Consider the following 25,529-nt stretch of genomic DNA (forward strand, 5'->3'; position numbering starts at 1 on the left):
CCATACTTTTTTTTTTTTTTAAAGATTTTATTTATTTATTTGACAGACAGATCACAAGTAGATGGAGAGGCAGGCAGAGAGAGAGAGAGAGAGGGAAGCAGGCTCCCTGCTGAGCAGAGAGCCCGATGCGGGACTCGATCCCAGGACCCTGAGATCATGACCTGAGCCGAAGGCAGCGGCTTAACCCACTGAGCCACCCAGGCGCCCCTCTCCCATACTTCTGAGAAGGTGTTGGAATTAATGAAGTCTAAATGAAAAGCCAGACGCCTGTCAAGAACCACACCTTGATTCCTTTCCAAGTGGTCCAATGTCATGGCTATTCCAGCACTGCCAAGTGCACGGCGGGCTAACTGGCTGTGAGCCATTCCCTGGGAGCACCCAGCCCCTCCATAAGATTTACAGATCTCAGCTCTCTGTGGTTTAAACAACACACACGAACTTAAAAAAAAAAAGCCATGTTGGTACAGCGGGATGCTGGTAAGATGCTGTCCCGCCTGTTCGAAAGTTGCTAACAGAGTCAATCTTAAAAGTACGCCTCACACACAGGTTTTTGTGACTCTGAGTGGTGACAGCTGTTAGTGAGGCTCCTCGTGGGCAACACTGTGCAACGTACACAAATATCACATCATCGTGCCGTATGCCTGACACTAATAAAATTATGCTTCCATCAAAACAAATACATAAATACCGAAAACAATGCCTTTCCTCTCCCCTGAGACACATGGTCACCTTCTGCCCAGCGCGATCTCATTTCTTAAGAACTTTGTATGTGCCAGAAAGAGATGGTGAAGGATTGGATACTGGTCTTGGCTGGCTTTATTTAAACAACCGACCACGGCATTTAACAGGCAAACTGCAGAGAACCACAAGACCGTCCACCCTGTCCCCCTCGCCCACTGCTCTGTGTGAGGGCCTGAGACAGTGCCTGGCATGGATCTAGTATTCAAGACTCATTTGCTAAGTGTGTACCTTTAATCTTCACGATGAAGCCATAGGAGTACGGTTATTGTACATAATCTGTATATTATTTCCATTCGGTGGATGAGAACAATGGAGGCTCACCACACATCAGCCCCGCCAAGGGCGCGAACTAGACAACAACGGAGTGAACTTGAACCCACAAGCACTCAATGGAGACGCACTCTTCCCTCTACCACTCCAGCCTGTGTGAACCCCTCAGCCCAGTGCCATGGTCCCAGATTTCAAATGGGCAATGCACAAGAAGTGTGAACAAGTTACCTGTGTCCTAACAGAAAAGGAGTGTGTCCTTGGTAATCCTACACAAGTAAGGCAACTTTTATCACAAAACTTCTCCAATAAAGTTAAAGTCTCCTTATTTGATAAGGGGCATGCTACTGATTTTTTTTTTCCTCCCCAACAAGTGAGGTTGCACTAGAGTTCCATTTTGGGGTTTTTCCCTTATACACTCAAGGATGCTTGTTTTAAAGGGGCTGGGCACAGGAGGAAAACACAGGCCAAGCCTATAATCTATTTAAAATGCCTTAGGTCACAGACCTCTTTAATGAAACCCATTATTCCTGCCCAGAGAGAGCTCTTTCATTTTGCAGATTGGTAGATTTTATTTTTGCAAATCTATCATATCGCTGTGAATTACACGGTATCTTAAAAAAAAGAAATGTTCCAAGAGAAAGCTGAAGCAATTGGCCAGGTCTTTGTGTCTGGTGAGGGGGACCTTATAGATTTTCCTAACAACTTGACAAAACAGGTCAGGAGAACATAGAAACTTCTGGGCACTCTTATTTCATTTCTGATTCTTTTCATTTTTCAAAAATTAGCTGCCAATCTACACATTTTCATGATTATTCCACAGAGCGTTGCTGGCGCAAATAACAATGAAAAACAAGATTTCAACAGGACAGCAGGGAATCCAATTTGGCTTTCAGACAGCTCCCCCTCCCCCATATTTAACTGAGCCACAGAAGACGCCTCCAGTGGTTTGTTCTACAGTGAACCTGCTTTCTGAGGGCAAATTAGCTCAGATGTGCAATTCTGTCCTCACAATTTTTCCCCCCTAGGGTCAGGAACTGATATGCAAAAGAGGAAGGGTCCGGGGAACTGAGGAAGACTTTTCAAAATACAGCTAAAAACTGAGCTGTTTGAAAACGGTCTGAGCCAAGAGCTATTTAGTACAGAAGGGAAAGAACACACGGCTATCACTAAATGGCATCACGGAGCCCCCGTCTCAAAGTGAGGTATAAGAAAGATGGGAGATACTGAATTCGACATTTCTTTCTTTCTTTCTTTCTTTCTTTCTTTCTTTCTTTCTTTCTCTCTCTCTCTCTCTCTTTCTTTCTTTCTTTCTTTCTTTTTTTCTTTCAACAGAAAAGGCAGAGTTAGAGACATTTACCCCAGCACAGGTCCAGGAAAGGATTTCCAGGGGCCTGGGAAGGTACTGGTACCATGCATTTCTCTTATGCAGAGAAGAGACCTCTTAGTAAAGACCACCTTGCTCCTAGACCGCAGGCTCTCAACATAACCCGCAAGGTCTGTGTATGCAGCCACCATAGAAGAGACATGCAGAGTCAAAGATTTACATGCGCGCTTATAGGACTTTTCCTGATTTTGACTGTCATCATGGGCGACTTCCTAAGCAGCTTCCTCAAATATAAATGGCTTTTTACACTTCGTTTCATCACTTAAGTCAAAAAATCTAAGTTTAGAATCATTTCCTTCTACCCTCTTCCCAGTTTTAGAAGACCTTCATGCATGGTCAGCAGCCATGCAACAAAAATGAGACTTAAACATCTTGAAAAAAAAATGTATATATATATAAACTGTCCCCAAATAATGACGGTCCCAAAAGTGCTGATAGTGTTGTCATTTATTATGATAAAGTGAGGAGACTGCAGAGCCCAGGCATAATTTTGTATTCCAATTTGTGTGAAGTGTCGTTTTCACTTTTTTAAAAAAATGCATAAATACAAAGTTACAATATTCACAAAGTGTTTTACTCAGCAAGACAATGGGCTGTTCTCACAAAGAATACAGTATATTATCCTGCCTTCTCAGCAGTGATTTCACTTAACATATTAGCAGATCCTTTAGTGGGGACATGTGAAAGCTCAAAATTAAAGCTGAACATGCAAATCCACTCATAACATTCCAAATACATACATATATTCCACACACACACACACACACACACACACACACACACTTGTAATTCTGGGCCTTCTATAAGGTTATTGGGATATTTTCTTTCTTTTTTTTTTTTTTTTTTTTTTTATTTCAGGGCTTGTGTGAGTTTCTTTGGTGAAAGACCTAATTTATTTAGACCCAAGAAGTACAATTCTCCAAGTCTTGATAGGAACATCCAGTTGTCGACAAATCCATACAAATATGTTTATTTCCAATAACTGAAAAGTCATTGCTGATTCGACCCACCACCAAGAACAATCTGCTAGTTACTATTAACCTTTTTATTTTTTTTATTTTTTCCATTTTTGGATAAGTCTCTGTTGTCTGGTTGGTAGTGAGACAAGATCTACAAAATCTAGATACACACACAGAGAAAATGTGTTTCGGAGCAAACATGCCCCAGGATTCATAGTTACCCTGTTTATCTACTTCTTGTTCCTTGCAATGGAAAAGTCTGAGTGGGGCGGGGGGGCACCAGTAAGAAGGGAGGTTTCATCTTGGCTCCAGAGACGGGGCTGCAGACAGACCCCTGATGACCAGCTGCCCCCCAACCCCCACGATGAGCACATGGCTTCCGGGGCAAACAGGAAATTCTCCCTGCAATATGTGTGTTCTGAGCTCCCCAGTTCTACCAGCAACACTCATAGATCATCACCTAAAATCACGTGAAATAAGGTAACCTCATGAAAAAGACGAAAAATCCTATGGTCACAGTTTTAAACTAGGTTCACAGAACACAGAAAGGTGGATTCGCAAATCAGGTGGTCTGAATCCCAGCCCGAGCTCTTAGCAGAACGCTGGAATTCACCTCGTTCACCTCAAACGGCCCCACTGAAGTCAAAACCAAGTTTATTGAGAAGAGTAAAAGGGAGAAGACATGCATTCGGTAAGTTATCTGGTAAGAATGATTCCTCTGGGAATATACCAAGTAATCATAGGAGAGAACACTACTTGATAGTCTCAGCTGGCTGTTTAAGTTGGAGCAAATTAGCAAGACAAGTTCAAGATTTCCATTTTATTCTGAGAGAGAGAGAGCTCTGTCTCCCTGTGCTACAGCCCCAACCTGGAGGGCTCCCGAAGAGAAAACACCCAAAACCACAGAACGAAGGACATGGTCCACGTGAATGCAACATCCTGGTGGGTTTGGGGGCCCCACCCCACCCAACATTTAGCCTACAAGGTCCTCATGCAGACCCGGTGGGAGGGGGGGTGCGTGGGGGAGAAAGCTTACAACTTCCTCATTTGAGGGGCCACAGAAATTGGCGTGTGTTTATTTGTAACCTGGCAGAGAAATGCTCTTGTCCGTCAGAGGGCAAAAGAGAGGAAAACTCATTTTAAACACTACCATCCGATTCCCTGGCAGCCCTTAAAGGAGCCTAAATTATTTATTTTCAATGCTTTGCTTTAAGTATTTCGCCGTTGCCGTTCAGCAAGTTCCATTTCTTTCACAAGAGCCCAGGCTGCTCTAAACAGAGCTGGAAATTCTTTAAATGCAGGGAAATACAGACAACTCCCAGTAGAAGCAGGAACACACGTGCAGAAAAGCACTAGAAATTTCCAAACCATTTTTAAATGGTAATTAATGGCCTTATCTCTAACAACCTCAGATAATTAGCAGGGTGATTTTGGTTGAATGAAGTGGGATACACAACTTATCAATATGTTTTCACTGTGGATCTCTTTGAATATCATTTTAATTTTCCGCCCTCCACAAAACTCGCCACAAAAGAGAAGGAAAAGGTCACTTTTTCAGGCTGGAAAGTGGGGCTCGCACCAGGGGGTCGCAGGCTTGCTCTCTCTCTTTGCCTTAAAAGCACAGGGAGGGGAGGATGTTTCAGAGTGTCTCCGAAGCAAGCTCATGAAAGATCAATTCCTCATTTTCATTTCTCCTAAAGATTCTAAAGCAAACATTCCCCCACCCCGGGGGCCAAGGAGGGGTCTTTTGTGCTGTTTCATGGGCTCTAGCCTGACTAGTGAAAATCAGATTCCACAAGAGAAATTCACCCCAAACAGGCGAATCAATATTCCTAACAGAACTCGGCGCTTCAGAAAAGGACTCTGAGCCATAGTGTTCCATTTTAAATAGTTTCAAACGAACAGAAAACGCTTTAGAGGGCTGCTATCAGGATGATTTCCAAAATGGAGCCTGAAACTCTCTGTCGGGATGCGTACGAGCACTTAAAATGTACTTGATGCCGTTCTTAGTTGTTTCCATGGACTCCCAAGGCAACCTCCCCTCCCCCCCACCCCACCCAGAGAAAGGAGGAAGAGGGAGAGAGACCGGGAGGGAGAAGGAAGAGCTGGGAAGGGGGACAGAGGACCAATGCTGGGTGCCCCCTCCTCACCCCGCTGCGCCCCCCCCCCCCCCCCCCTGGCCGGGAAGCGCTGCACCGTGTCCGTGACTGCTAACTTTTGGCGCGAAAATGGCAGGAAGAGTCAGATAGCCTTCGGCAGTGAGCTGATTGCTGGAGAAAAATGAATCATTGCACACTTGAGTGAGAAAATATGAAGAAGGCACTTTTCCACTAATTAGGCCCCATTTTAGGCAATCCGTTAAGCCGTGGCCCCGTGCCACCAGCCATCAGGAGGTGGGGCATGGGACAACCCGAAAGCAGCGCATGCCAATGGTGTATAATGATGCTCTCCATCACCCAGACAGGCTGCGGAGGGGAGCCGGGCCTGGCCGGGCAGGCGCAGGCCACCAGGAAGAGAGGCCACGCTGGCTGTCCCCGTCTAGTAAGCGCCGCAGAGAAAGTGTGAGTGGCACTCACCGGTCAACCCGTGCCTCCCAGAGACTGCGGGGGTGCTGCCTTCCCACACCAATGCCGCTTTTGGAGGATGGGGGTCTTCGGACCCTGGGTCACGCACGCGGAGTCCCTGCCATCAGCCACCTGGGAAGGACCCTGCTGCCCCGGGTGGCAGGCCGGTAGGCCCTGTCCTCCGCCACCGCCTTCGCACTCCCCTGGGGCGGAGAGAAAGGTGGAACCATTTGCCAAATATGCAAAAAAGGAGGGAAGATAGTTTTCTCTCAGGAAAACACGGGCAGGAAGGGAGCCTGGGCTTCCTGTGCCGACCGAAACGGGTTCCGAGATTACTAGGATGTCTCATTTGACAGGCCTGTGGTGGGGCCGGAGCTCTTTTAGTCAGCAGGAATTGTGAGTTCCCCAAAGGCCGACGTGACCGTGGCCGTGACCGTGGCCGTGGCCGTGGCCATGGGAGAAGGGAAACAGGGCCAGGCCTACATCGGGGAAAGACAGCGGGCCCCCCACCTGCGACTCTGGGTTTTCACCACTTTTAACAGTTTGTCGCCAGGCGGGTCCCTGAAGACACCTGTGGGTCCCTCCTGTGGCTCGCAGTCTACTCTGAGAAGGATACAAAGCCAATGGAAGTGAGGAGGACGTGGCCTCTAGGGGCGCGGCCACCACTGGCGCTCTGTGGGCCCCTCTTGGGAGTGACCCATAGCGACACACACACACACACACACACACACACACACACACAAGCGGGGGGTGGGGCAGGGCCCCACCCCCCACTCAGGAGCGTGTGCACTGCATCCTTTGTCTGGCTGTGTTTCACGCTGCACGTCTTGTCACGTCTGAGAGATAGTTGTCAGAGGAGCATCGCACGTTTAAAAAAATGACATCAAACAAAAGCCATCCCTGGAACGGCGCAGAAGGGGGAAGGATGGGAGCGTGTATCCCAGGAACGGCAGAGAGAGACCCCTGGGTGTGAGGTCGGTTCTTAAACTGCCGAGAACGGAGTAAAACCTTGGGTCCCCAAGAAGAAGCTGCTGGAGTCGGGTCTGGCGCATGCCGGCCCCATTCTTATTTCCCTCCCCATCCGAACTTTAAACGTATGCGTGTGTATGTGTCTCACACCCATATGCTGCAACACAAACTCTCTACCATCTAGATCACACGTGCCCCTGTGCCTGGTGTGAGCCAAACGATGACCCATCTCAAGGTGCACACGAGATCGAGGATCTTCTGAAAGCCTGAGACGATGGGTCACTTGTTGCTTCTACATCTTGTGTTTTGGGGACCTGGAACGATTGCATGCACCCAAGCCTGAGGGTTCCCAAAAGAATAACCTACCGACCCAGGGCAGGGAGAAACCTTCACGGCCAGGCCAAGAGGTACAGCATCTCGTGGTTGGAAGCAGGAGTCACAGTCCCCAAAAAGGCCAGTCAGGCTGACAAGTTCCAAAGGTTCCCACAGAACATAAAGGGGGCTCTGTGTGCTCTCTGTGAGCAGCTCCTCGAATGGATCTCCATCAGGATAAGTCAACAAAAACCAATACTTATCTCATAGTGAAATTATTTCAGAATTACAAAGATTAGAGGGGCAGGAAAACACACACACACACACACACACACACGCCACGAAATGGTGCTATCCATGACAGATTCTGGGTTAACAGTGTTAGGCAAACACCCAAAGTACTCGTATCATTTATGTCTACACTCAACAGTATAAAAAGGAAAACCCATCCTTCTTTAGTGAAAGGTAAAAACCAACCAAACACACAGAACCTAAATGGTGATACTTTATTACTCAGGTTAGGTTTGTGCAATGTGAAGACTCTTTCTCATCCTGCCCCCCACACCTCTCTCTGTGTGCCCTATGCATGCTGTGTGACTCTGTATGTGTGTGTGTGTGTGTGTGCACAGACTCAATGAATTTCTTTATTTCCTATATCTGTCAATGCACACATAATCTTGACGTATACACAGAACACCTGTACACGTGGGGGGCGGGGGCGTTTCGTCGCAGGACACTCTGTAGGACAGTGTTGCGTCAAATTTGCAAAGTCTGACATTTATGTTGCCAATATGCTGCCCTAGGACCCACACATGAAATACACCAATCCAAATGGAGGGGAAAAAAAACCAACAACAACAAATAAAGAACCATCATCCATTCTCAAACTCTTAAGTCCCTAGCTGAGTGACCAAGGCTCAGTGGACCCCAGCACCCTGGGGCTTCAGACGTCCTGGCCAGGAAATTCACCCGGATCTCAATTTTTCAACAAAGAAAATGGTGCCAAGGACAGCCTCAGTGTATCCTCTCTCAAGAAACCACGGACCAAGTTCTCAAAAGAATACACAAGCATGCTTTTTATTTTAGGGACCCACAAGAATAGGACAAAACGCACTTTTATTTAGGGACCCACAAGCGCACCCGGTGAGACCCAGCGGATGAGCTCCTCTTGCTACCATGTTTCTGATTTCCTAGGATGTGTAAGGATGTAGCCTTTCCATTAAAACGCTGGTGAATTACATACACCAACAAGCAAGCATGCTGGAGTTTTTAGAGCTCCTGCCTTCAACCATCACCATGAAACAAAAGGGGAAGAAGCATGACCCTTTAACTCAAGCATCTGCTCTGGCCTCCGCTCTGGGGGACTTCAAGACCGGGAAGCACATTTTTTTTGCCACGTAAAAAAAGGTATAAACACGTATGTTCCTGGAAAGTTTTGAAATCGGATGCATTCCATCAAACCAGGAGTGTACAGGATTTTAAAATGTGCCATCATTATCCACATCTGTTCAGACAAGTTATTTTTTTTATCATGTTCTGCATATTCTATGATGGAAGCAGGTAATCCTTTCACGGATATTTGGCACTGTTTAAATTTCTTGCCACATATCAAATAACCTAATTTGCCACTAAAACAATTCTGACATTTAATATGAAAAAAAAAAACTGGTACTTTTAAAATTCCACATAAAAGATGGGTCCAAGGAGCCTCACCAAACATCTTCAAACAAAGAAACAAATTCACAAGGCTCCCACCATTTCCTGCAGTTTCCTGTCTCCTCTCAACTCAGAACCAAGTGAACCAATCCTTGCAACCATTTCAATTTCTATGAAACTTTAAATATTGTCCAGATTAAATATTTTCAACCTCCATACGTTTTTTCTCCCTTAACAGAAGTTGATTTGGCTCGCAAGCAAGTATTCGTTCAACAGCAGTTTGTGTCTCCAAGTTTAAAACAAGGTACCTGGGAGCTGAGATGCAGAGTCGGAAGCAGGGTGGGATATGAGCGGCAGGCAAGCTTGCCTTGAATTCGCTCTGGGCCGGCTGCAGCCCAGAGCGACGACGGGGGGACTGCTTTGGAAAGCTGTGCATGTCCGCTTTCTACACGCCATACTCTGTGCCTCCTAATTAGAAGGGAAAAAACCCATCTCCTCTTCCCCACAATTCCTTAAGAACCACGGAGAACCCTTGGCGATTTTTTTTTTTTTTAAACATACATTGCAAATCCAGTCGCTAGTAACCTGATGCCTCATTACCAGGGAGTTTAGAAACCCGATAGCCAAAATCGCAGTCTGCAGAAGTCCTACTAACTTTTCAAACCGGGGTAATTCTGCATCTTGCAGAAAGCGAGTTCAGGCACGATCTAATTATTTTACCGTATAAGCAAAATGCTCTCACCCCAGAAATAAGAAAGGAAAGCTCTGTACGAACGACTTTATAAAGCCTGACTTCCGTGAGCTAGAGGCAGGTCTATACAGTGTAATGTAAGTGGGGGTAGAACGTCCCCCTCACGGTGACAGCAGGGCGCCGCACAAGCGCCCCACTGCCGGCCCGGCCCTGCGCCTGCGGTCGCAGCACAAGCTGGCGGAGGCTCTGGCAAACTGGGCGCTCTTGCCGTCCGCAGAACCGAGAGGCCGACCTGAGCGAAACCAGGGCTTCCGAATCTGACTGCCCCGTCTTCTCATTCTTTCCTTCTCTCTCTCTCCCTCCTCTCTCCCTAATCCACCGGCTACCCGGAGTTTTCCTATTGAAATTCAATTCGAAAACACTCACGTGGATGTGTGCGTCGCACTTTGGGGGCCAAGACTGATCCTCAGGCGCGGAGAGCAACCTCGGGGTCGGGGCTCCCTCTGCCCTGCCGGGCTCGCCCGGGCCGGCCGCCTCGCCACCTCCAAGGTCCCGCCCGGGCTCGGCGGCGCTCCGCGGGGACCCAGGGACTGTCGCCGCAGTCGCCGCCCCGGGCGCGGGCCGCGCATGCACTTGTTAGAATGCCCTGCTAACTTGGCCGCCGAGCTCTTCCCAGCTTTCTTTCACAATGACTTCCTGAAGTTGCTCACTCGCATTGTTCCCCATTTCTCCGCCACCCTCCCCACCCCCCGCCGGCTCCGACCCGGCTTTCGCGCTCGCTGCCGGCCGGCTTGCCCCGAGCGCACAGCGCCGCCCACGGGCCGCGCACCTGGGCCCCTCCGCGCCGCGCCCCGCGGGCCGGCGCCTCGCCACCTGCGGCCTCCCAGATTGGCGGCGGCCGGAGTGCGCGCCCGCGGCCCGCGGCCCGCGCTCCGCAAACTTTGGGGAGGTGCACTCCTCGGGCCGCGGCGCCACCGGCCCGCAGCCGCCCCGCCCCGCGCGCACGGCCCTGCCCTCGCCTGGCTCGCGGCTCCGGAACACCGAGCGGGACCCGAGCGCGGCGCGGGGCGGCGCGGGACTCGGAGAGGGCGGTGCGGGGCGGCCGCGCTCAGTCGGGCGCGGAGGGGGACTCGGAGCGGGAAGTAGAGATGGGCGCGGGACGGGACAGGGACCCGGGCGCGGAGCGGGGTGCGGAACGGGACGCGCCGCCTCCGTCCCCGCCCCGCCGCGGGATGGCCGCTTCCCGCGGTGCAGTCCGACCGCAACTCCGGGACCGCGTGCACAAACTTTGCCAGGGCGCGAGGCTGGCTCCCGGCCCCCAGGGCTGCCGGGGCGGCGGCCGGCGCGGGCCGTACCTGCTGGCACCGCCGCCGGCTGCAGCCCGCTCGCCCGCGCCAGGCCCGCTCGGCGCGCCGCCGCCACCCCCGCGCGCAGCGCGCCCGGGCCCTCCCCTCGCCGCCGCGCTTCCTCATTCCAGCGCCGCATCGCTCCGCGGCTCCGCGCGGCAGGTGGCCGCCGGCTCTCTGCGCCCGGGACCCGGTGTTGGGATCGGCCGCGGCGCCGCGGGGCCCGCGCTTAACCCTTGGGGGCCCGGCGCGGGCGGCGCGTGCGGGGCAGCTGGAGGCGGGAGCCGCGGTGCCGGGGCTGCTCGCCCCGGCGCGGGGACCCTCGGGACGCGGGACATCGTGAAGCACTTTCCCCCGGTGACTGGGGGCGTCCACTGCCCGCCCAGCTCTACTTCCCTCGAACTGGGGCCACTGGGCGCCCAGGTTCTGGCTGCGACCCCGGGTGATGAGTGCCCACCCGAGGGGGTGGGAAAAGTTGATCCTCCGCAAGTGAGGGGAAGGTGCAATTCATTTTCCCAGACAACCAATGGAATACCTCTCGTCTCTCTTCCCTCCCACCTGCTCAGGCAGCCGTTAGCATCGCGCCTTCCATCCGGCCTGTGTGCACACGCAAGGGTGAAGGGACGGCTGCGGGAGGAGGTGACACCAAAGGCAATCCTGCAACCTGGTACCGCGGCTCTTGGCACCGCAGACCCCTCCCTCCCTGAGCCCAGAAGCGCGCGTGTTGAGGCGCCCTGTGGGTCTCCGCTGAAGAAGAATGCCGTGCAGACGGAGAACCTCTCCACACTCTGCGAGGAGCCCATCATCATTCTCGTGAGCCGGGCCCCACCCCAGCAGGAGCCGGGCGACAGTGTTCAGTGTGAGCAGAAGTGGGAGAACCGTGAATTCCGTAGATTTGCCCTGATCGCCCTTGGGCGTTGAGGGAGGGACAGGGCTGAGTGAGCCGCTCAACACTCGGGCAGGCCTTCCAGGTGGAGACAGGTAACATGCGGAAAATGTCATTTCAGGCCCTTGAGTGTGGCAAGGAATGGCAGCCACCGGGGAAGGCTGTGGCCTGGCCCAGGAGGCTGCTGGTGGCAGCACCCAGGCACTCTTGGGGATTGGCTTTGCCTGGTGCCATCCTGGAGAAGTCTCTCCTACCTTCCGAGAACCACAGACAGCATCTGGACGAGTTCTTCCTGGATCACTTATGCAACACCTGCTACTCAATTCGTGCTGACGGACATTTTGATGTTGTGAGCCCTGAGCCCACTGACTCCCCCTGTTTGGAGTCCAGAGGAAGAGGAACTAGTGAAAGGTTCATTGCTTTAATCCTTAGTCCACTCCTTGCCTGTATGTCCTTAGGCAAGATACTGAACCTCTTTGAGCCTCACTGTCCTTACCTGCAAAAGAAGCGAGTGCTACTTCGTTCATCCTAAAAGTCCTTTTGTCAGGACTAAACAAAGCAACAAACACAAGATTCAAGGCTTGGGGCCAAAAATATTGTAGTGGAGGGGTTATGGGACATCTCTGGTTCTTAGGTGCACACAGCACCCTTTGCTTCCCGATGTGTCTTTTTAAATGTATGCCATGGTCCCTAGGAGTGGGACTCAAGGACCCAGATGTAGTCTCCAGGCCAAGGCATTTCCTCCTGAGGCAGAGGAATAGGAGGTAAAGGACCCTGAGAGTTTAGGCTGTGTGGTCCTAACCAAGATCCTAAACCTCTCTGAGACAGCAACTTTCCCATCTAGAGATTGGTGGTAATAATGTAAGCTACCTCCTGGGGTTGTTTGCGGATTGCGTATTTTACATATGAAAGCTCTTGCCCTCTGCCCATCAAGAAGAGGACTCTGTGAGTGGCCACTAGTGTTTGTTATGAACCTTGCTAACTACCTGTGTCCTCTTGCGATGGAGAACAAGCAGAGAAAACCAGGCTTCATGGGCCTCTCCCCCTCCCACACCCAAACAGGCAGAGCACAAGATTGTAACCTGGGGTCTGTGGGTGAACACCATGGCCCTAGAGAGGATGCTTACATCAATAATTAAAGCACATCGGAGGGGAAAATCTATCAGGATAAATTGAAACATGTGATACTTGAAAAAAAAATTATAGGTGTAAAGTAATTTTGTTTCTTTAGAATATATACATAATAATATTGCACTGTTTAATGAAGGACGGCCTCGTTTTTTCAGACAGTAACTGCCAAATTATCAGTTTTTCTTCTTTTGAGATATTATCAAAATCACAAAGAATCCCTATAGAATGAATCACAAAGTACTTATTCAGAGCTTGCTGTAATAAGGGATGCAGCTATTGGCACTTTTATGCTGGGAGAGACTGGAGAAGATTTCAAAGGGGAGTCAGTTTTACAGAGTGAAAGGATGCTTGAGGTGATAGGATATGATCCATTGTTTCCTTTCTTACTCCTTGTGTGAGTCTTGGAACGTTACTTAACCTCTCTGGGCTTCCCTTGCTTGTCATCTGCAGAGCACACCTACTTTACAAGGGTGTTGATAGGATTAGGGGAAATTAAATGAGCTGAAGGAAGTAATTTCCTATGATTATAACTGTATCCTTCTTCAGTTTAAAGATGTCTGCTAAAGGGCAACAAACGAGCACCCCCCCCCAGCAGTTGGGAAACAGCAGGAATCATTTTTAAGTAACAGGAAGAGATTTTTGTAAAAGAAAAAAAAAATTCTATTGTCCTTCTACAGTGTTAAAGGAATACAGAACTCAGGCAGTTTCCTCTGAAAAGGAACAGGAACAGGGGGGAAAAGACTAGGACATGGACGAAACTTTTGCAACAAGGACTCTGCTTCTTTGGTTTCTTTTCCCCAGTTTTCAAGATCTCTAGCTTTTGTTTCTTCTGGTTTTGGAAAACTAAGGGTTGCTGGCAGGGGCAAAGTTCTTGACCATCCCACCCCCTCCGCCCTGCTCCCAGGCTCATTCCTCCAGGGTTGACTTTTTCTTTTTCTTTTTTTTTTATTATTATTATTTTTGTGTGTGTGTTATGTTAGTCACTATACAGTACATCATTAGTTTTTGATGTAGTGTTCCCTGATTCATTGTTTACATATAACACCCAGTGCTCCATGCAATCCATGCCTTCCTGAATACCCATCACCCACTCACCCATCCCTGCACCCCTCACCCCTCTAAAACCCTCAATTTGTTTCTCAGAGTCCACAGTCTCTCATGGTTCACCTTCCTTTCTGATCCCCACCCCCTTCATTTTTCCCTTCCTTCTCCTAATGTCCTCCATGCTATTCCTTATGCTCCACAAGTAAGTGAAACCATATGATAATTGACTCTCTCTGCTTGACTTATTTCACTCAGCATAATCTCTTCCAGTCCCATCCATGTTGATACAAAAGTTGGGTATTCATCCTTTCTGATGGAGACATAATATTCCATTGTATATATGGACCACATCTCCTTTATCCATTCATCTGTTAAAGGGCATCTGGGCTCTTTCCACAGTTTGGTGATTATGGATATTTTTTCTAAGCACTTTTTCTAAGTCACTATATCTAGAAGGGAAGGAACGTGACATGGGGGAGGAGCAGGGGGAGCTTCCAAGGAGTTAGGAGTGCCCAGTGGGCAGGGCTGGGTGGGAAATGCCCAGCCAACAGCAAGGAGACCCTCAGGATGTTCCCTTTCCTGCAGTGTTTCCAAAGCTCTGTGGAGGCTCAGTTGTTTCTGGTTTTGAAACTCATAGAAATTCCAGCATTCTGTTCATCATTCACGTTTCCACCTCTAGATTTGAATTGAGCATGTGCCACCACCGACAACAAAATTCTTCCTGTTTTATGACAGTTTGTTCAATTTATTCCCCTTGGATTTTGTCAGAATACACTTAGATTCTCAAAAATGGCGACTTTTTATCAGTATCATTTGGTTGGAAGAGATTGAAAAGCAAACCAGGTCAGGTATAATGACTTGAAGAAGATAGATTTACCTAGAGAGCTTTCTGATGAGAATTTTTTTGAACATTTTTTGGTTGAGTAAAGGAAAAGTAGATCTTGATCTAACTTGAACAGATCAGACTAAGGACAAACGGGGCGGGGGGGTCATCCTCCAGTTGCTGTCACTGGATAGGAACAAGATTAGAACATTACTTATAGAACTGTAAGTCTTCTGGTGGCATGGTTCAGTGACAACCTCCCCTTGCAGGTGGTATATGAGAGACAGGAAGTCTCAATAAGGCATAACTTATATGTGATCTTACAGGAAGGTGCTCCAACCTAGGAAAGTAGAAACATTGTATTTCCATGTAAAACATGTCCTGGTAAATTCCAATGCAAAGCCTGCGGATACACAAAAGGGTGAAGCCACTAAGTGGTTGCTATATTGGGGAAGGGATTTGTGGAGGCATGGAAAGAAGAGGAGGAAATAGAGAAGGTGTAAGGAAATGTTTGTCTTCCCCACATGGTGGGGGTACTTGAAAAATTATCCTCCAAAGGGAATTAACAAAAGACTGGAGGTAATATTCTAATGACTACTCTACTGAGCCCAGCTCTGTGAAGGACATTTCCAGACATTATTTCCCACCTAAGAATACAGCAAGGCCATCCTGGCTGTCCTTATCCCACATAAGGACACAAAGCTCAGAAATGGTGACTTGCCTGGGGTCAAAGATTAAGTGACAGACCGCAGACCAACCATTTGGGTTTCATAGGTTGGGAAATCACTAGGCCTCTCTGTACCTCAGTCTCCATTTCTGAAAAATGGGAATAATGGCAAAGCAGCAACAATAATATGAGTTCCTAAGGAAGGTTCATGATCTGAAGAAGTTCGTGTGTGGTATAGTTAGATGGATTCCTGACACATAGTCAGCACTGAGCAAATGTCTGATATTTTGATGTACCTGCTTTCTTCTTCTTCTTCCCCCCCTTTTTTTTTTTAGATAGAGAGCAAGGGGAGGGACAGAGGGAGATAGAAAGAGAATCCCAAGCAGGCCCCATGCTCAGCATGGAGCTAGACATTAGGGTCCATCACCGGTGTACTCAATTTCTAAGTGATTGGTCTAGGATACACATCTTGGTCAGGTTTCTTAGCTATGCCCCATACCTCTCCCTCCAAGGACCAATTCCTTTAAGACATCCTTCTCCAATTGGAGGGACATGTTTCTTTCCCTCTGGTCCTCTTTCAATTTTTTATTTCCCATATGGCCAAAGCACCTGTCCTGACAGCACCAACCTTGACAAAGGGATCAGATGGGCACATCCAGGAAAGATTAAGGTTTATAAATGGACTTTCTGATCTGTAAAGTACACAGACATGGAGTCTAGTTATTTCTGTGTTTTTATAGCAACTATCTCTTTTTGGCGTTAACAAATCACAAATCTTTCCTGTCTAGTCTTGAAAAGAAGTGGGATAGTTTTGGATAGGGGGTTGAGAGGGGATACTCTACAGTGGGAAATGTCCTAAAATTCTCAGTGTCTCCCCTCTCCACACACAAAGTCGCTGTGGGAACTTATCTGAGTCACCCTACTTCTCTGAGTATTGCATTGTCTTCTCCACAACAGGAAAAATAAATCCCACTGCATGGAGCTGGCATGAAGTTTGACTGAGAGCATGAATGTAGACCTTTCATCGTAGTACCTGGTAATGAGTGTTAGTTTCCCCCTCCTGCATTTCCATGAAGGTTCTTAAGGTGACATCAAGCTGAAAGCAGGTGAGGAAAAAGGCAGAATATCTGAAAGATAGTCCCACATTCATAATTGGGACAGACCTTAACTCGGTTGCAAATAGATTGTTTCTAATCTAAACTGCTCCTGTCCTTGTCCCTCACAGCATTCAGGGAGGGTCTGATGAAAAGGTCATCAGATCACGCTGTTCTTCTCTGGATAGCGTGCTACATCTCTGGGGACAATAGTTGAAGCTCAAAGGTCAGGTGATTCTCCTCTCCTCCACCATCCTTCTCCTCTACCTCTCATGTCCAGCCACTCACTGTCCCTCTTGCTCACTGCTCTCCAGCCGTTTAGCTCTGATTTACTGTTCCTCAAGTACTGGAGGCAGCTCATTGCACCTACGCTTTTCAGGATACCTGCCTGCCTGCCTTCGTACCTGCTTCAAGTCTCTGCTCAAATGTCATCTCAGCTTTGGGATAGTCATGGCCCATCCTCCAAGAAGTGCAACAACCCCTACTCCCACCCAAGCTTCTCCTAATTTCTCTTCTTTACATTTTTGCACAATGCTTATCTCCCAACATGTTGTATAATTAACGTTTATTTTGCTTACTCTCTATGAAGGGGTTTCTTTGCTATGTGTCGTTTCCTCAATGCCTAGAACCAGAACACACAATGGGTATTTCCATTTGTTGTCATTACTTTTGAAGCATTGATCTGACTTTTGTCTAACTCAGGTGGAATGATTTCCTTTAAATTATATGATGAGGAGTTGTCATATTGTTTTTCTACTCTGCAAAGGACCTGTGTTTTCCTAGTCTTACAGCTGGAAGAAGCCACCTTCCCTTTCTGTCCTTCTGTCTGTCTGAGGCTCTCAGCTCATGCATGTAGTCAGGCCTCTTGTTGACTTATTGAATGCTGTCTTGGCAGTGATGAGTTCAGAACAGAATGTTCTGCATTTCATTCCTTCCTTGGTCTGTAGAAAAGTTGACAGTGTAGCTCACCCTATCCTCATTTATGCACTCTTCTGTAGACTTTCAAGTAATTTTTCAGAAGGAAGCAAGGAATAATTTAAAAGTATAACCCTTCGGCTTCATAAGGAAGTTTCTGTAATCCTGTTCTCTTTGTATGAAGCAATTATCCTGAGAGAGTTGATGCCTCTTTATTTCTGTAGGATAAGAACACAGATGATAATTTAGTAGGGACAGGAGTTTGTTTTTTTTTTTTTCCCTAAATGGGTGATTTAGAAATTATTTAAAGATATAATGCATTCTGTACCTACTCACAGCCTAATGGCCATGTATTCTTTTAATATTTACTCATAATATTCTTATTACTTGCAGATATGTTTTTCTAATGAAGAAAAAGAACTCATTTTTCTGTAATAGGCATCTCAGAAACTGGCAACTTTATTTCCACTTCAGAGCTCAAACACACAATTTCCTTTAGTTTAAACAGTGTTTTGCAATTAAACCAAAGGGTTGGCTTCACATTATAACATCCCTTTATTTTCTATGATGATACCTCATGAGCATAGGTAAGCAGCCATGTTCTCATGCCAGAACATGCCAAGCAGCATGTTCTCAATGTGTTGGACCTAATGATCCTGCATTTCGGGAGAAGGAATCTTGTTGTCTTAATTCACAGATGATAGCAAAACCTGTGTTAGAAAGAGAGCACAGAAAATGAAGACCTCATCCCTTGTTACAAGTCGAGGGTTGGGATTTGTGTATGTCTGTGAGACAGTTGACCATGTCTGGGGACACACTGTATGGCCATCAAAGTGTAATAAGCTAAATGATTAACCCGGCAGTAGAACCAAGGAATTTGGCTTCCTTGGCCAAGTGTAGAGTGCAGATGTGCACTTATTGATCATTCGATCAATATTATAGATCAGAAGAACCTGTATGCTAGTTTAATTACCTTATTATTAGATTCTAATTGGCAAAGGGAAAGTCAGTTCTGTCTGCTCTTACTCCTTCTGTCCTTGTTGGCTTCTCAGGGCAGCCTTTGGCCCTCTGGATTCCAATGCCATTAAGCTTGCAAGACAGAGTGTTTTGCCATATGATTGATGCCCTTTGAGCGAGGCTACCTGACAGAGCAGAGTTCTTAGAGCAGATCCAAATGCAGCGATCGATAATCATACACTTAGCAGTTGCCACTCCACTACAACAGCGCTCCAGTAATCATCACCAAAATACCCCAGACCCATCTCTCCCAGCGTATATTTCTTATATACTCCTGGAGCCCCTGTTGATTTCAGAAAGAGCTCCAGGCGCCCTGGGTAGCAACACAGTGGCATATGCAGTACTGGGTGATTTATATTTGCATGGCTTTTGAGCTAATCAGCAAAAAGCACTCATCAATCTTGTCCTCCTTAGGAAGTTGGATCATGCTATTGTTCTGGTTTTTTGGGTGAGGACACTGAGGGATAGGAGCCTCCCAAAGTGAGGAGATTGGGGGAAAAAAGACGTAAAGCTGCTTCTTGATGACCCAAAAGTCATGTTTGACATCTGATCTACCTACCAGAAGGTACTGAGCATTTGGATTACTCAACAAAATGGCGTTTCATAAAGACACCCATGCCAGGGGAAAACACTGCTGCTCCACCATGAGGTTCTATTTTACTTTATGAAAAACAAAACAAAACAAAACAAAACATTTTTTTCAGGTAAGGCTTGATCAGCTAATCGATGTGGAAAGGCCAACGGGACAATTTGTTGCTCGGTGCCCTCTTGATTAAGTCAGAGATGTGCCCAAGGTCATTGCCCATAGGGTGGCCAAGACTCAGCCTCCATAGCCTTGTAGTAATAACTGGCATTGCATGTACAAGAGTGCAGTGCATGCCTTGCTTCTTTGCTTCTTCCAGGGTACGTTTGTGCTAGAATCATTTCCTAGGTATAATAAATTTAGGAGCCTCCCACAGTGGAACTGACAGCAAAGGCAAAAACTGTCAACCCACCTCCCCCCCCGTGATGGAAAACGTTTCAAGGTTTTCCCAGCAGTGCATTAGGCAGCTCTGTAAGAACCCACTGTTGTGCGCGTTTTGAGATTTCACGTCTTCCATTAACCAATTCTGAGACAGAAGACCAGTGTCTGTATTTCCCATGTTGTTGAAGTACCTTTACATAGACTTTAACCCAGTTGCTAAATTGCTTGAATTTGTTAAATGTACAAAAGGGCCCACTCCCCGTTGATGGAGTAAAAGTAGATGTTTGATTAAGTAGATAGCTAGATGTGCTTTTTTTTCTCCCCATCTGGATGTGTTAAGGGGGTATGTTTGAAACTTAGCACTCAGTTCATGCCTTTCATAAGGGGAGGGAATAGGGTATTTAACAAGGTTAATAATGACAGAGAGAGGAATTGACACCACAAAAGAAAAAGAATCATTCTAGCATTTCATGACAGTTCAAAGACAGATGTCGTTGGCTAAGTGAGCACCTCGTAGACGTGGGGGTAATACACACCTTACATGCATATGCATTAGTGCAAGCAGACTGTCAAGTCGGTGAGTGTAAGGTTGTCAAATAGGAGACACAGCTGCAGAAAACCTGGGGAACCACTTACTATTTATTTCTTCTCTTAAAGACCCAATCCTGTTGTCTTTTTCCAGACAAAAGACCAAATCCTTTAGAAACTGAGGACCAAGGCAGGTCAAGGGTAGTATGGGATGGAAGACTTGGATTGGGGCCTCCTGTGGACAGCAGGGTTGGCGCTCTATTATCTTTGGAAGTCTGTTTTTTATCTTAATTATATGCACACTGTTCTCTTTTGTTTCTGTAGACTTTAGTTCACACAACTGTGCCACATCGAATTCCATCTTCCTGGTATTCATGATGAGAAATTCTAGAATAGCAATTGATGAGACCGCAGATTGAGCAAGTTACCTTCCAGGTCCCTTAGAATTAATTTAATAATGGCAGTCAACCACGTGGAGGTGATTTTTGCCTCTGCCCTAGCACAAGATGCTTCTGAGAGACATCCCTGGCCTTCTGAGCTTTGGTAGAGGTTGGGTAGAGGCAGAGTGTCACTAGCCACAGATGGATTGGCTTGGTTGGGTTGGGTAGATGAAAGATGTCACTAGTATGAGTCAGGAGACCTCGATTGGGTCATGCATCTCTCTCTAAGCTAGGGCAAATTGACCAGTCCACCCCCCTAAGCTTTGGTGTCTCTATTCCTGAGATGAGAATGGTTGATGAAATGATCTCTATGACTTCTCCTAACTGATATCTCATGCCTTGCCTTTGGCTCTGGCAGAGTGTTTCTGTGGGCTGGCAGGGAGCTGGGAATAGCCTTGGGTAAAAGTTTTGCTGGCTACTTCCCCATTGTCTCTACGTTGACCCTACCTCTGTATTTTGGTGCCATGCCATCCCAGAATTCCCCAAGCACTGAGGAACAGCTCTGCTGATGGTGGTCACAACTTCTTACAGCCTCAAACACCCACAAACACAACCATTAACTCCATCACTTACTAACCCGTGGTGACTAACCCACTTTGGCCAAACCTGGGGTCTGACCTCAGGACTCTGCTAATGGGATGAAGAAGTTAAGGTTTCACCTAACCTGAAGCAAGAATCAAACAGATGTGTGCTACAGAGAAAGGCCCACCCCACTGATGTGTATGGAGAAGCAGCCTGCTTCTTGCCAGTGCCAGGATTGTTCTTGGAAAGGCCTTCTGAGTAAAAAAAACACAGGTGCCTGGTAAAGACCAGGACTCTTGAGAAAGGCTCCTCACTATATAATCAAGGGAGAATCGGGGAAGGTGAGTTAATATAGACTAAAATAAGTGTATTGATCTGGGGGAAATCCTGAACTCTGTTGTTAGATGATGTGGTACGTGGGAAATGCTTTGGGGAAAAACCCATAACTTCCCCAAATGCCTATGTAAATGCCTATAACATGGAAAATTAGCAGGAAGACCTTGGGGTTTCAGCTCACACTGTCACTTACATTGGAAATATTGAGCTGCTCCTTAGGAGAACATGAAAAATAAGAATCACAGCCCCTTTTAGGTTCAGAGGTCTCCCACCAACAGATGCTCAGAAAGGAGAGTGTGAGATGTTCAAAGGGAACAGCTGAGTGATGCAAAAATCTTCTGTAGGAAAAGAGAATCTGATAAGAATTACAGAAATGTGGTCAGGATGCAATGCAAAATAAACAGATGAAATTGTCTCTGGTTGAATAGGCATAAAGGCCTAAAGAAAATGACCTGGGGGGAGGGTCTATTTTGAAATGGTTATATATTATCCAAAGGAGCTTTACGTGGTGGGTGACATTTTCTTAGTGTTAAATGTGGGTATATTAGAAAATAGTAAGTAGTTCTGTGTCAGAATGTCCTCAGTAATAGAGATGCATTCAGATGTGTTATGGGTAAAATGAGCTTTGCTTTAAAATATTCCAGCAAAAATAAATAAATAAATAAATAAATAAATAAATAAATAAATAAAATATTCCAGCAAGGAGTGCCTGGGTGGCTTGGTTGGTTGAGCATCTAACCCTTGGTTTCAGCTCAGGGTCATGATTTCAGGGCCGTGAGATCAAGTCCCAAGTTGGGCTCCAAGCTCAGCATGGAGTCTGCTTGTGGATTCTCTCTCTCCCTCTCCTTCTGCCCCTCCCCCCACCCCTCTGCTCTCTCTCTCTCTCTCTCTCTCTCTCTTTCTCTCTCAAAATAAATAAATAACTCTTTAAAAAAAACAAAAGATAAACTACTCCAGGAAAATAACAACAAAACAATTATATAAATAAAAAGAACGGTTGAGAAATGGAAGCCGGTTGACAATATCTTTAATACTTATTGGCTCTGGGTGGTGTCTCTATGGGGATTTGTCATATGATTGTCTCTGCTTTCATACATATTCAAAAATGTCTGTGATTGTGTTTTTTGAGAAAGAAAGAAGACGAAGACCATCATTTTAATATCAGTGATATTTTGAGATAATATTTGCAATGACCATGAAAGAAGGGTTGCATTTGCTCATATGCAAAGAGCTTTACAAATTTATAAAAAAATAAAAAGAAATAACTCAGTAATGGGCAATGCACAAAGGACCCCATTATATGATTTACAAAAGAAATACAAGAGGCCACTGAATGCAAGGAAAGTATCCAACTTCAGTAATAGTTATGCGCTGAAAATTAAAATAAACTGTGTGAAGGGAGTGGAGAACTTGGGGCCCATCGACAGCATTCAGAGGGCAGTTCTGAAAACAGTTAAGCCTTACATGTTGATATAAATCAAAGTGTAAATGTACAAATTTTCCAGTGTAACTTCAAAGAATACATACTCAAGCAAGAGGGGTGTGTGTGTTGGGGGGGTATATCGTTGCTCAAGGTGTTTAGAAACAAATATTAAAGACAAACTAAATGTTCATCACAGGATAAAACAATATTTGGCGTATTCATAAAAATGAGTATTTGGCCACTGTAAGAGTTGATGATGTCTGTTTATTCTCTGAGATGAAAAGTTATCAGCTACGCACAGTGGAGTGACAGTTCAAGCTGCAGGGTTGTTTCAAGCATTTTGCAGGTATTTGGAAGGGGAAGAAAATATTTAAGAAAAGACTATTTTGAAAATTCATTGAAATCTAAGAGAGCAGTGAATCTAAAAGTGCTGGATACAGATATGTTGAAAGTCTGATTTTTAACTTCATAGGGAAAGTGAAAGACTGGGTTTGTTGCACACCGGGAAACAAAACCCAGAGCTAGAGTCTAAGAGTTTTGCAAGGCCTATGGATATGTCTCCAAAGGCATTTGTGAAAAATCTATCACACTCATCTCGAGCCCCAAGATGTACCACACATGTGTGGAAACCAAATTAACTGAAAAGCAAAGTAGGTGTACTCTCCAACCACTATAACAAACAGAATGTTTTTCCATAACACGAGATAGGAGATGAGGAACGTCGTAACTTCCTGCTCCCGTACAGAAGCTTAAAACACAGAATGATTCTATTTTCAAACAATGAAAGCTGTAGTTTCAGAAGTATAATTGACCCATGCAACAAATTTAAATTATACTTTTGAAGCATTTTTCCTTTTTATTGTTGTAAAGGACGCAAAACATAAAATTTACGATGTAACCAATGTGAAGTGTACAACTCAGTGGCATTATCTACATCACAGCATTGGGCAGCGATCAGCGCCATCATCTACTTCCAGAATGTTGTCATCCTCCCAGTGGAATCCCACACCCATTAAGCAGTGGCTCCCATGCTCCTTCCCCAGACCAATAAGTAGAGAGGATCACTAATCTGCTTTCTATCTCTAATGATTTGCTGATTCTAGATATTCCCTATAAAGGGGATCAGACATTTTGTGCCTGGTTTCTTTCACTTAGCACAATGTTTTTGAGCATGATGGTCGCCCGTGTTACAGTATGTATCAGTGTTTCATTGCTTTTTTAGTGCTGAACAACATTCTATCAAATGGATGTTGTGTTTACCCTTCATCTGTTGGTGAGCATTTGGGTCATACCTGATTGTAGCTAATGTGGACAGAGTTACAGTGGCTCTGTGTTTGTGTACGAGTTTCCATTTGAACACCGGGTCTGAATTCTTTTGGGTACATTCTTCCATGTGGAATTGCTACGTTATATGGTAATTCTTTGTTTAATTTTTTGAGGAACAGCTAACCCATTTTCCATAGCAGCTCCACCATTTTGAATTCCCACCAGCAATGTACGAGTGTTCCGATTTTTCCACATTCTCACCAATACTCATTATTTGCCATTTTTTGGCTTACAACTATTCTAGGGGTTGTAAGATGATACATCATTATTGTTTTAATTTGTATTTCCCTGATGACTAATAATTTAAACATCTTTTCGTGTTTGTTGGCCACTTGGATGCCTTCTTTGGAGAAAGGTCTATTCAAGTCATTTACTCATTTTTTAATCGGGTTGTGTGTCTTTTTGTTGTTGAGTTGTTAGTATTTTTATATATCCTGGATACTTTGTATATTCTGGGTATATACTAGACTTTTTATATTCCTCCAGAATTTTTTCAGATGCATGATTTGCAAATATTTTGGCCCATTCTGTGGTTGTCTTTTCACTCTCTGGGTAGTATTCTTGATGCATAAAAGTCTTAATTTTTGAAATATAATTTACAAATATAGTTTACAAAGTTTGTTGTGCTTTGATGTAATATCTTAATGACATTTTTTACATTTTGTGATATTCAAATTTATCCATAAGAGTAATGTTTTATAATCCATAATTAATTATTTAAATTTATTTTATTTCCCCCAAACAATTTCATATTAAATGTTTGTTTCTATTTTGTTGTCATTGCTTTAAAAAATACATGCTTTTCAAAAAAAATTCATGCTTTTCATCCATTTGGTGAAAAAAGAAATTTAGCGTAAAATTAAGACATTGGGAACTTCTCATTAGTTTTTATTTTTTTCCTTAAAAAAAAAACTGAGCTAAAACTAAAGGTTTCTATGTTGGGAAGATGAAACATGGGCTAGAATTGGAAGGAAAGTGACTAAAAGTGCTTTTGAAAGTGGACATTGATTTTATTCAGTGCAATTAGATCTGATGGTTTGTATTCTGTGATATTTAAGGAATTGGAAGGGGTTACATGATGCACCATTACTTATTTGTTGAGGAAAAGAAATAAAAACATAGTCTCCAGCTTTTAAAATGGATTCAAGATGATTCTAAAAATGATTACATGTTGACCAATACCAATTCTTGGGCTAGAAGAATGGTGACTAGCTGTATCACTAAGGGCAAGTCAAATACTTGAGATCATTTTATTGTTAGTTTTATAAAATGGGGATGCAATTTTAGTTTTGGAAAAAGTTGATCTGAAGTTAAAAACTAACAAAGAAGCAATGCAATAATTTCATGCAGAAACATGCTGACACTGTTTGCTGCCAGAAACCTCATTGCCAGTAGTATAAAAAGGATGGAAGTAACATGAAAAGATATGGACAGATCTTAACATTACATGTCATTAAGGAAATGCAAATTAAAACAACAGTAAGATACCCCTCCACACCTATATTTGAATGACCAAAATCC

The 25,529-nt window shown here is 45.6% G+C and overlaps 2 protein-coding genes across 3 annotated transcripts in view; one reads left to right on the forward strand and one right to left on the reverse strand.

Moving 5' to 3' along the window:
• IKZF1 (IKAROS family zinc finger 1) overlaps positions 1-10,307 on the reverse strand; it is a 92,216-nt gene extending 81,909 nt beyond the window's left edge. The window contains exon 1 of one of the 2 annotated variants that reach the window (XM_032875000.1): positions 9,973-10,307. The gene's annotated coding sequence lies outside the window, so the exon portion shown is untranslated. Of the gene's footprint in view, positions 1-5,930; positions 6,045-9,972 lie in introns of those variants that run through there. The other variant, XM_032875001.1, reaches the window with a different exon arrangement.
• Positions 10,308-10,761: 454 nt separating this feature from the next.
• Positions 10,762-12,579, forward strand: LOC116877871 (collagen alpha-1(I) chain-like). Its single transcript, XM_032874929.1, has 2 exons — positions 10,762-11,751; positions 11,900-12,579. The coding sequence occupies exons 1-2, from the start codon at positions 10,779-10,781 to the stop codon at positions 11,905-11,907; spliced, it is 981 nt and encodes a 326-aa protein (XP_032730820.1). The 5' UTR covers positions 10,762-10,778; the 3' UTR covers positions 11,908-12,579.
• Positions 12,580-25,529: the final 12,950 nt, after the last annotated feature.

The sequence above is a fragment of the Lontra canadensis genome, unplaced genomic scaffold (assembly GCF_010015895.1).
Source record: "Lontra canadensis isolate GAN:19392208 unplaced genomic scaffold, GSC_riverotter_1.0 scaffold54, whole genome shotgun sequence".
Lineage (NCBI taxonomy): Eukaryota > Metazoa > Chordata > Mammalia > Carnivora > Mustelidae > Lontra > Lontra canadensis.

Coding starts and splice junctions, on each gene's coding strand:
- LOC116877871 (XM_032874929.1), top strand. CDS start 10,779: ATGGCCGCTTCCCGCGGTGCAGTCCGACCGCAACTCCGGGACCGCGTG.